At 45.2% G+C, this 11239-nt stretch overlaps 1 protein-coding gene across 1 annotated transcript; it reads left to right on the top strand.

The window, feature by feature from the left end:
* Positions 1-2132: 2132 nt before the first annotated feature.
* MGT4 (magnesium transporter 4) lies at positions 2133-6743 on the top strand. The gene is made up of 6 exons (XM_048709671.2): positions 2133-2686; positions 3534-3782; positions 4263-4391; positions 4755-4915; positions 5070-5211; positions 6017-6743. Exons 1-6 carry the CDS (start codon positions 2315-2317, stop codon positions 6317-6319), a joined length of 1356 nt encoding a protein of 451 aa, XP_048565628.1. The 5' UTR covers positions 2133-2314; the 3' UTR covers positions 6320-6743.
* The last annotated feature ends 4496 nt before the right edge of the window (positions 6744-11239 follow it).

Genomic DNA, 11239 nt, shown 5'->3' with positions numbered 1-11239 from the left:
ACGCCTTGATTCTCGAGACGTTTATTAAGATAAGGATCAATTAAGATGTTGTGGGCCACGTGTGAAGTTAATGTGAAGTGACATCATGGCGGCTTAAGAGAATCAGTGAGCTGACGTCATGGCGGTTTATAGCAAGGTTTATCAAATAAAGGTGATGCAAGATTTTGTCAGGTCAGATATTGAAGATTGACATGAACAAGTTCAAATCAACCTGTGGCCTAATGTTGGGGACATGACTATTGGGTATGAACCGCCCAGGAGGGGCCGGGTCATACCACTGGCAGTTTACCAATGAAGATGGCGGATCATATGAGCCCATTGACAGTCCAAGGCCCAGAAGAGACTTAAGGCCCGGGAGGATGAACCGCCATGTATGTATGACTTGTGTTGTAAGGCATGTGTAGTTAGTCACCGAGTGGACACGTTGTGTATGAGCCGGCCGGGACTCTGTGAACCGCCGGGCGTCAACCTGTGTATATAAAGGGACGACCCAGCGGCGGCTTAGGGCAAGAAACAAGAGATCGAGAACTAGGTCAAGTGTATCCGCTCCCTGGTAATCGAAACCCTAGCAATACAATCCCAAACTGGAGTAGGCCTTTACCTTCATCGTAAGGGGCCGAACTAGTATAAACTCTCCGTGTCCTTTGTCCCGTTTAACCCCTTTAAGTTAACCTAGCTGCGATGGCCCTGCGACTAAGTCCTTCTTCTAGGACATCTGTTGTGACAATTCCACGACAAAGATGCTCTTAGGCTTTGTGTGTGCGTAAGCCTGATCTACACCCAGAACATGTGACACTCCACTTTGCACAGGAGAAATGAAGAATTAGGGCATGCAGATCAGTATTTTTTCCTGTATAACGCTAGCTCAGTGATAGGGACCCTATCTTGGTTCCAGGCCAGCCAAGTTCGACCACTCGCGGGTGCGAATATCCAACTGTGTTTCTCGCCCTTCATATAAAAATATGTCGTGGGATGCTTGCCCCTCTGGTCTCATTCTTTTTAGATTGAGTTTGTTGTATATGGTGTTCTTACCTAATCATATGGTTGTAATTCTAACCAGTTGTATCTATCATGTACTTCATACGTGGATGTAAATTGAGGAGAGGCCGGTGGTAATCACAACGGGAAACCAATCTTTTTAACTTGGTAATCAGAGCATTAAGATTCTGTTATCTCTTCTCTCGTAGCCATGGCTCCAACCTCTCATGCCAACACCAACGCAAACATGGGCGCCGTTGTTGTTGGTTCTAGTCCCTCTGCTCTCATCTCCGCCAGTGCCATCGGCAACCTCAACACTATCCGCCTCACGAGCGGCAAATTCCTTCTCTTGAGGACTCAAGCCGTCCCCGCCCTCTGTGCTCAAGGCCTGTTTGGCTATGCCGATGGTCCACACACCATCACCGAAGGCACCGACGATGTTGCCAGTAGATAGCCAATCCTGACTTCCTTCGGTGGTACCAGCAACATCATCACACTGTCATGATCACACTGCTTGGCTACATGACTGAGGAGATCCTCGGCTAGACGACCCTCTTCACTTCCGCCACCGTCCTTTGGTCTACACTCCATGACATGTTCGCCTTCCAAGGGCGCACTCGCATCATGCATGTGTGATACCAACTCTCAAACCTGTAGAAAAAGGATCTCTCGGCTCTTGAATATTATCACAATATGAAGAGTCTTGTTGCCGCCATGGTGGCGGTCGGCAAACCCCTCTCGAATGAAAATGCAATCTTGCCCCTCCTCCACCCCATTGCCCACGATATCCACCATTGTATAGTTTCTTGCCTTCACCAAGTGGCACGCCAACATGATGAATCTACCGTTCAAAATGCAATTGCCATCGTGTTGATTGTGCATGGAAAGTCCGTGAACATCAATAAGTAGTTGGCAGTGAATGACTTGGGGAAACACAGAAGATGAGGTGCACTGAGTCGTCCGTTAGGAAGTCCAAACCTTTAGGTTGACTTTGAATTCGATAATTTCTTTCTGAGAGATTATTGACGTCCAAACCTTTAGGTCGCCCTGTCGAAAAAAAAAAACCCTCTAGATTTGCCGCTGCCCAAAATAACACTTTCCATTTCGCTACTTTTTTGTTAGAAGGAAAAACTCACCAAGCAGGAGGCAATTTTGCCACGGAAGAAAAAGATCAGCCCATGAGTGCGCTCCGCGAGACATCCGCCCCTGGGTCGCGTCGGCCGCCCCCCACAATTTTCAGTCGGAAACCCGCATCTCGCCGCAGCCGACCACGCATACCTCCAGCTCCAGCTCCCGCCGACGATCGCAGTCGAAACCCTAGCTCCGGGAGCAGAGGATGAGGCCCACAGCGACGGGGCCGGGCGGCGGCGTGGTGAGGCGGAAGGCGGGGGCGGCCGCCGCCGCGGCGGCGGCGAGCCGGGAGTGGCTGGTGGTGCCGGCGTCGGGGCGGGCGCGGGTGGAGGAGGCCGGGAAGCACGCGGTGATGGCGCGTACGGGGCTGCCGGCGCGGGACCTGAGGGTGCTCGACCCGCTGCTGTCCTACCCGTCCACGATCCTCGGCCGCGAGCGCGCCATCGTCGTCAACCTCGAGCGCGTCAAGGCCGTCATCACCGCCGCCGAGGTGCTGCTCCCCAACTCCAAGGACCCCGACTTCGCGCGCTTCGTCCGCGACCTCCAGGCCCGCGTGCTCGCTTACTCCGCGGACCAGGTCTTGCTTGAACCACTACCTTTCTGTCGATTCACCATTTGCTTGCTTCTAGGCTTGTGATTTAGGCTAGTAAAGTAACCATTGCACAATATTCTGAACTGTAGGTGGATATTACAGTTAAGTGGAAACAGTTGTACTAGTATAAGATTTTGAGTCATATATAATCTTATATTACACTGAAAAGTAGAAACATAACATCTGGATTAGGACCTGAATGTTGCTAGTGGTAGTAACTATTGACAGATCTATAACTTTGCTGTGTCGTGTGGGATCAGATGTTTTTCATGGTTTCTCAACACTGCAATTGGCCAGTTGTGCTGGTGCTGCCCCTGTTGTCGAGTAGATTTGTTCAATCACCCCACCCATGTCTTAAGACTTGTCTAAACAGCATACAGTGCCAAGAATACAAGTTAATTTGTTTGTTGTCATGTTTTGAGAAATTGATGGTGAACTGAACTGGACATTTGCCAAAAGCAGCATCAGACCTTCATACAATTGGTACAATATATGTTCTGCTGCCATGCGAAATTTTGCACTTTACTGATTGGATGCATGTAAGAAGACATGGGTGATCAGATCAAATAGGTTTTTCTGAAAAGTACAAGCTAAGGCTGTTCAGAAACAGTTTCAAGTGAAAACCTTGAATACCAACAGCAAGCTGTGTAGTCCACATTCCTTCATCTTTCTAGAGGGAGCTGCTGAGCTAGTTAAAAAAGGAACTATGGTTTGCACAGTTTGATCTCAAACTGTTCTTGAATTCTGACTCTGTAGGCTATTCCACTTGCGTCTGCTGCTATGTAGCTATGGCGATACTGTGAGGGATATGTGACATTTCTTATTTTAACAGGCTGCAGAGTTTACTGATATGGATGGTGAATCATCTGCAATTGCTTCACCATTTCCTGCTCCTAGTTCATCTAAAGGACATGAACTGGAGATGGCTAAGAGGACTCCTAATGCGGTGGGTGAAATGACTCACAGCAGCAGTGTGCCCACATTGACTGCTATGAAAGATGGAAGCACCAAGGTTTTACCCTTTGAATTCCGTGCGCTTGAAGTGTGTCTCGAGTCAGCTTGTAGATCTCTGGAAGAGGAGGTATGTGCTTCATCTTATTTGTGAAGATTATTCAAGATATTTTAATACAACTGGATTAATCTATTTGCCATCTTAGGATAGTTGTTTCAACAAGCTATGGTTCATATTACATTATGACTTGTTTGATATTGGGCCTTTGTTATTACATATGATGTTGGCCGATTTCTTCACCTCTGCTTATTGGATAAACTTGAAGCCTGGTTGGAGCAATTTATAGAAGTTTGATAATCCCGTCTTTCTCAGAAAACCTGGGAAAGTCCTGTTTTTATTTAATTATTGATAGATGGAATCATGCTTAGTGTAGAAGCTGTTCTTAAGCTGGTCTGTCTGGCGTAGTCTTTTGACTGTTCTCTGTTTTATTTTAATATATGGTCAAGTTTACAAACTACTTTTGAGATAGCAGTACATCTCAGTTCTCACAAGTAGGCAGAACATGGTGCACTTGTAGTTTTAGATAGTAACTGATCTTTTTTTTCCCAGACTGTGACTCTGGAGAAAGAGGCATATCCAGCATTGGATGAGCTAACTTCAAAGATCAGTACCCTGAATCTTGAGCGAGTTAGGCAAATTAAGAGCCGGCTGGTGGCAATCTCTGGACGCGTGCAGAAGGTACGCAATTTAACTTGTTTGAGGATTCAATATAATATCAATGTCCATCCTCTCTTCAATTTCTACTGCCGCTATATCTTAGGTAGGTGTTGTCAAACACAATTTGTTGTTTCATTCTGCTGGCTACTTTTGAATGATCAGTGTTTGTGCGACCTCTGTAACTATGTGAAAGAACTTTGCCAAACCATCCAAACCTTCACCATACAAGTATACAACACATCCGGCCACCACCTACCTCTATATCTATTATCCCTGCTATAATGTCCTCGCAAAAGTCTATTCTCTTAAATCTTCTGCACTCCTTTCCCTTCTAGATTCCGCAGAATAATTCCACCTTGATAAAAAAAATATACATTCTGATAGGTGAGGGATGAGCTTGAGCATCTATTGGACGATGAAATGGATATGGCCGAAATGTACTTGACAGAAAAACTTGCTCGAGAAGATATCAGTGAGACTTCATCTAGAGTTGAGGTTGATGATCATGATCATGATCATGACCCATCTCAGTTGGAGGAGGATATGTAAGTCATCAAAGCGAGACATCTCTACTTTCTTCTTATAGATGGATTCGTATCTGCTATTTCCATAGACCATAAAATAGTCCTTACTAGTCGTATGCATCTATATGCATGCATCAATATGTTAAATGTGTGGAATCATTTCATTTGTGTGTAGGGATGAGGATTATCGAAGCGAGCCAGCTGGAACTGCAAGCAATGGCAGCTCTATTGGTTATAAGCCCAACATTGAAGAACTGGAGATGCTTTTAGAGGCCTACTTTGTGCAAATTGACGGTACACTAAATAAGCTTTCGCATGTAAGCGTTCTTCTCTCTCTGTTTTTCTCCTTCTCATGTTACTTGCACCATTCCAAATATTGCTGAGATCCTGCCCACTTATTTATTGTTAACATGAAGTATTTTCTTAGCAGGTAAAAGAACTTGAGATCAGGATTGTAAATTTTATAATGCTATACGTGGTATTTAAGAATGTAAAATGCTGTTCTGTTAGTGTATAAGAAAACAAAGTTAAGGCGAAACTTATAAAATGCTATGCTTCACTCAATAAAAGAAGAAATCATCTTGCCCAGTTTACTGAAATGACCCCTTTGAACAAGCTAATATCAGAATACAGTGTTTTGTGTTTTGCTTGAGTCCATTCTACCCTCGATTGATTTTACTGTGGGTTCTCTAGAATGATTTATCTTATGTGCCATTTTCTGTCAGCAATATTCTTTCTAACCTTGAGACATTAGCGTAGGGAGTTTTATGTAGTAGAATTGTAAACCAAACTCTTAGGCCTCTTTTGGTTCATAGGATAGGATTATCGTAGGAATAGGAATTTTGTAGGAAATGAGATGGCATGTATGTCAAATCCTATGAGTAGGAATAGGAAAGGAGATGTCATTTGGTTGACATCAAAGGAATTTTTCCATTGAGTCTAGGTTCTTTTTTATTTTCCTATGAAATGTGGAGGATAGGAACCAATCCTATGTAGGAATAGGAATCTATTCCTATGAACCAAAGGGCTCTAAAGGAAAAAATCTTATAAGAATCCTATCCTATGAAATTCCTGCAAACCAAAGGAGGCCTAAGCTTATATTTGTTGTATCCTTGCTTGAAGCTGAGGGAGTATGTTGATGACACCGAGGATTACATCAACATAATGTTGGACGACAAGCAGAATCAGCTTCTACAGATGGGGGTCATGCTCTCGACCGCGACGGTTGTCATTACTGCCGGAGTGGCTGTCGTTGGTCTTTTCGGGATGAACATTGGCATCTCTCTTTACAATCCCGTAGGCGAGGAGCAGACGCGAGCAGCACATGTTAAGTTTTGGGAAACCACTTTCGGCACCATTGCTGGGTGCACGATCCTGTATGTAATAGCCATGGGCTGGGGGAAGAGAAGCGGGCTATTGCAATGAGGGCGCACCCAATCCTGTCAACAACTGCTCCCACAGAAGGCTTTGCTGGAGAACCCCTAAAAGAGGGCCGCGTGCGCCTGAATTATATTGGTACCTGAAAATGCATACCTGTAACCTATCCCTTGAAAGCGTTGGAAAGGAGGGAAGGAAGTTTTCTTGATGTAAGAAAATGGGTAGTTGGAAGAGAAGGAAATCGTTGCATAAAGCGTCGGCACAATGCTGTCATGCCAACTCAGAGTTTGCTATTGCACCTGGGAGTCGAGCAGTTGCTTAAACCCTCTCGGTGCAAATTACTCTTGTAAAAGTTTGTCTTGCCATTGTATATGTAAACCTGCTGCTACAAGTGAATAATATCATTGTAGAAATGCTGCTACTGGCCTGTCTTGGCCAGGGGAGAATTATTACCATGTTGATATTGCTGACAGCGTGAGTCCATATTGTTTGTTTGTACGAATACTTTGTACTCTGATCGCTGGTTTCGTCATCGTTGTAATCTCTACTCCTAATGTCTCAGTTGGTAGGTCGCGTTCCAGGTTTTATTTTCGTCCCACCTCATCCGGTTTTTTTTGGTACTTCTTTGGTACTTCCTCCCACCTTCCTCTCAGCCGCGAAAAACCAAGGAAAACCCCGCGATCGAGTCCCGCACACGCCCAACCTCCCGTCTCATGCTAAGTCGCATAGAACCAAAAAAAACCTCAAGCCGAGTCCCCGCCCGCCCCCACGCACTCTAGGCCCTAACATCCCGTCGCACCAAGACAGACGAACCAAAAAAATCTACGAATAGTCCGCCGGTTATTTTTCGCTGGTTTTTATTTCGCCTCACCACTTTCGTTGGTTTTATTTCGTCTCCCTCACACCTGTCTTTTCACTTCACCACCCACATAAACCCATCAGTTTAGTTATCATAAAAAAATCGCAATCAATCAAGTATTGATGATCAGATTAGTTACCATATAAAAAATAAATCGCAATCAATCAAGTATTGATGGGATATTTTCTTATATTGATGTGATTTCCCCTTTTTTATCATCAATTGTCTCTACTGCCTAAAAAATGCGTAACTTTTCTTTTCGCTTCACCACCCACATAAACCCATCAGATTAGTTACCATATAAAAAATAAATCACAATCAATCAAGTATTGATGATTGGATTAGTTACTGTATAAAAAATAAATCGCAATCAATCAAGTATTGATGGGATATTTCCTTATATTGATGTGATTTTCCTTTTCTTATCATCAATCATCTTTACTGACTAAAAAAATGCGTAGCTTTCCTTTTCGCTTCACCACCCACATAAACCCATCAGATTAGTTACCATATAAAAAATAAATCACAATCAATCAAGTATTGATGATCAGATTAGTTACCATATAAAAAAATAAATCGCAATCAATCAAGTATTGATGGGATATTTTCTTATATTGATGTGATTTTGCGTAGCTTTCCTTTTCCTGTCAACCGACCGCGTCCCGTCTCCCTACATCCGCACTCGTTGCTCTGCCTCCCGCACGAAAAAAACCCTCTCGTTTGACCTCCCCCAAACCCCGCATGATGGAAAAACCCAGCCGCCTGCTTCCCATCCTCTCGACCGCTCCATACGTCCAGATCGCGACCCCATCCCCATCCTCCTCTCACGTCACGGCGGCCGATGGACTACCGCCACCACCCCCCTACTCTCTCGCTGCCGCCGTCCTCCCGCTCGCTCGCCGCCGCCGTCGCCACCAATCCCGGCGAAGGCGCCGTTGCTGCTATGTCGCCTCCTTTCCCCATCCAAGCCTGACCATGGCAACGGCGCCCTCTCATGTGTCCCGCGGTGAGGTTTGGGGAGGCGCGACCACAATCTCTACTCCTAATGTCTCAGTTGGTAGGTCACGTTCCAGGTTTTATTTTCGTCCCACCTCACCAGGTCTTTTTTGGTACTTCTTTGGTACTTCCTCCCACCTCCCTCTCAGCCGCGAAAAACCAAGGAAAACCCCGCGATGGAGTCCCGCACACGCCCAACCTCCCGTCTCATGCTAAGCCGCATAGAACCAAAAAAAAACCTCAAGCCGAGTCCCCCGCCCGCCCCCACGCACTCCAGGCCCTAACATCCCGTCGCACCAAGACAGACGAACCAAAAAAATCTACGAATAGTCCGCCGGTTATTTTTCGCTGGTTTTTATTTCGCCTCACCACTTTCGTTGGTTTTATTTCGCTGGTTTTATTTCGTCTCCCTCACACCTGTCTTTTCGCTTCACCACCCACATAAACCCATCAGATTAGTTACCATAAAAAAATCGCAATCAATCAAGTATTGATGATCAGATTAGTTACCATATAAAAAATAAATCGCAATCAATCAAGTATTGATGGGATATCTCCTTATATTGATGTGATTTCCCCTTTTTTTTATCATCAATCGTCTCTACTGCCTAAAAAATGCGTAGCTTTCCTTTTCGCTTCACCACCCACATAAACCCATCAGATTAGTTACCATATAAAAAATAAATCGCAATCAATCAAGTATTGATGATCGGATTAGTTACCGTATAAAAAATAAATCGCAATCAATCAAGTATTGATGGGATATTTCCTTATATTGATGTGATTTTCCCTTTCTTATCATCAATCATCTCTACTGACTAAAAAAATGCGTAGCTTTCCTTTTCGCTTCACCACCCACATAAACCCATCAGATTAGTTACCATATAAAAAATAAATCACAATCAATCAAGTATTGATGATCAGATTAGTTACCATATAAAAAATAAATCGCAATCAATCAAGTATTGATGGGATATTTTCTTATATTGATGTGATTTTGCGTAGCTTTCCTTTTCCTGCCAACCGACCGCGTCCCGTCTCCCTACATCCGCCCTCGTTGCTCTGCCTCCCGCACGAAAAAAACCCTCTCGTTTGACCTCCCCCAAACCCCGCACGATGGAAAAACCCAGCCGCCTGCTTCCCCTCCTCTCGACCGCTCCATACGTCCAGATCGCGGCCCCATCCCCATCCTCCTCTCACGTCACGGCGGCCGATGGACTGCCGCCACCACCCTCCTACTCTCTCGCTGCCGCCGTCCTCCCGCTCGCTCGCCGCCGCCGTCGCCACCAATCCCGGCGAAGGCGCCGTTGCTGCTATGTCGCCTCCTTTCCCCATCCAAGCCTGACCATGGCAACGGCGCCCTCTCATGTGTCCCGCGGTGAGGTTTGGGGAGGCGCGACCACAATCCAGTAGGGATCTCACCGCGGACCCGTCCGCTGGGATGGGTGTTGCCTCCGTTGCGAATGGGATCGAAGGGAGGGACTACTTCGTTGTCAAGGTCGGCGAGGCAGCGGCCGATTGGGAGCCTGGTTGTGAACATGGGAGTTCGTCCCCATGGAGGCGGCGGCCGTGGAGATTGGATGTGAAGCAACCCCACTTGCCGGTGGTGGAGGCTTGCCGTCCATGTGATCCTTTCTTCTCCCGGTATCCCCATTCCTTGCCTCCCATTACAAAAGTGAGCATAAATGAGAGCAGGGGCTGATTTTCATCACTTCATTTCTCATATTTTTAGTTGCTTTTTTGAGATTATACAAGATGCTCCCGATCTGTTTTGTCAAATTACTTGGATCGTCTTATGGAATTGACAGCCATCGCATTTTTCACCTCATGTTATTTCTTAATCCTTGTCCCACTAGGCATCCACTACATGTTTGGTAATGACGTGATGTTGAGGCGGCTAGGAGAAGCTCAGCAGCCAGATCAAGGGCTATCGAGATGGATCTGGGAGCCAAGCAATAGTTCTTCTGTTAAATTTTGGTTATTATCTTTTCTATTGTTACGATTGTGGGATGGTTGATTTTGACTCGGTGTAACATTTGCATTTGTTTCCCCAGCTTGTTGGCGTAGATGCGTGGCACTGCGACAACTAATCAAGAGCGAGGGCAGTGCACATCAGAGCTACGCTGAATGTAACGAGCCAACCACGAATTGGGTATGTTCACACGAGGGATGGGAGAGGAGAGGAACATTAACATTTTTCATGATTTGGATGAAAATTTCAGTTCATAGTTTCTCCGTACGTGGCAACACACTAACGGTACTCATGGGCTTAGGATGAAAGTAGCGCCAGCAGAATCAGTAGGTTGGATGGGAAGGCGGTTGTTGCCCTTGTCCCTTGGTGCTAGCCTACCGTGGTGGCCTCACTAACTTGCTCATTGCGAATACGAGTTCGTGGGGTCGCGAGTTGCTGCAGATTTGTTTTTATCACTTTTTACAATATTTATTGATGTATCCCTAACTCATCGAGTCATTTTTAGCTTTGATTTCCCATATACGCCAGCCTAAATATCCCATGGTCAGAATATTTGAATGGTTAGTGGACATTGTCCCTTTCTTTCTAATGTTTAATATTTTATATTGCCGATAGAAATAATTTTATCCGCTTGGTTTAGGAAGTGCACATAGGTAGGTCAACATATTTTGTAGCTCTTTCGGATGTAAAAGCATATGTTGCATAAGAAATTATTATCTTCCAAGCATACTCACATTTCACTAACAAATAGGGGGAGGTTCAGACTTCAGAGCAATGATAAAAAGGTTTATTCCTCACTCTTTTGTTGGAATTTTAGTTCCAAGTTAACATGATTTCTTATGCGCTTCATAAGTCATGCATCTACTTAATTAGGTGATAAGTAGGGCTATTGTGGGGTTTGTTTAAACTCCAGCATAAGGAATTCTTGTTTAAGAAAAAAGACTTTTGGCTTTTTTAATTACAAATTGATTGCAACATCGTGTTAGTATGTGATTTCTCATATCTGGTTGTAATATTTGTGAAGACGTGCATTGCACGTGCACTTGGAAGCGGGCCCGTGGCCCGCGCCGGACGGCGCCGACGCTGACTCGGGCCACCTCCTCCACGTATTCTTGGAGCTGTGGCTGGCCGATTTACATGA

This window comes from Triticum urartu, chromosome 3A (genome assembly GCF_056163025.1).
Source record: "Triticum urartu cultivar PI428250 chromosome 3A, HENAU_Tu73, whole genome shotgun sequence".
Taxonomy (NCBI): Eukaryota; Viridiplantae; Streptophyta; class Magnoliopsida; order Poales; family Poaceae; genus Triticum; species Triticum urartu.
The sequence above is the reverse complement of the archived record's forward strand: the minus strand, read 5'-3'. Positions and strand labels throughout refer to the sequence as shown.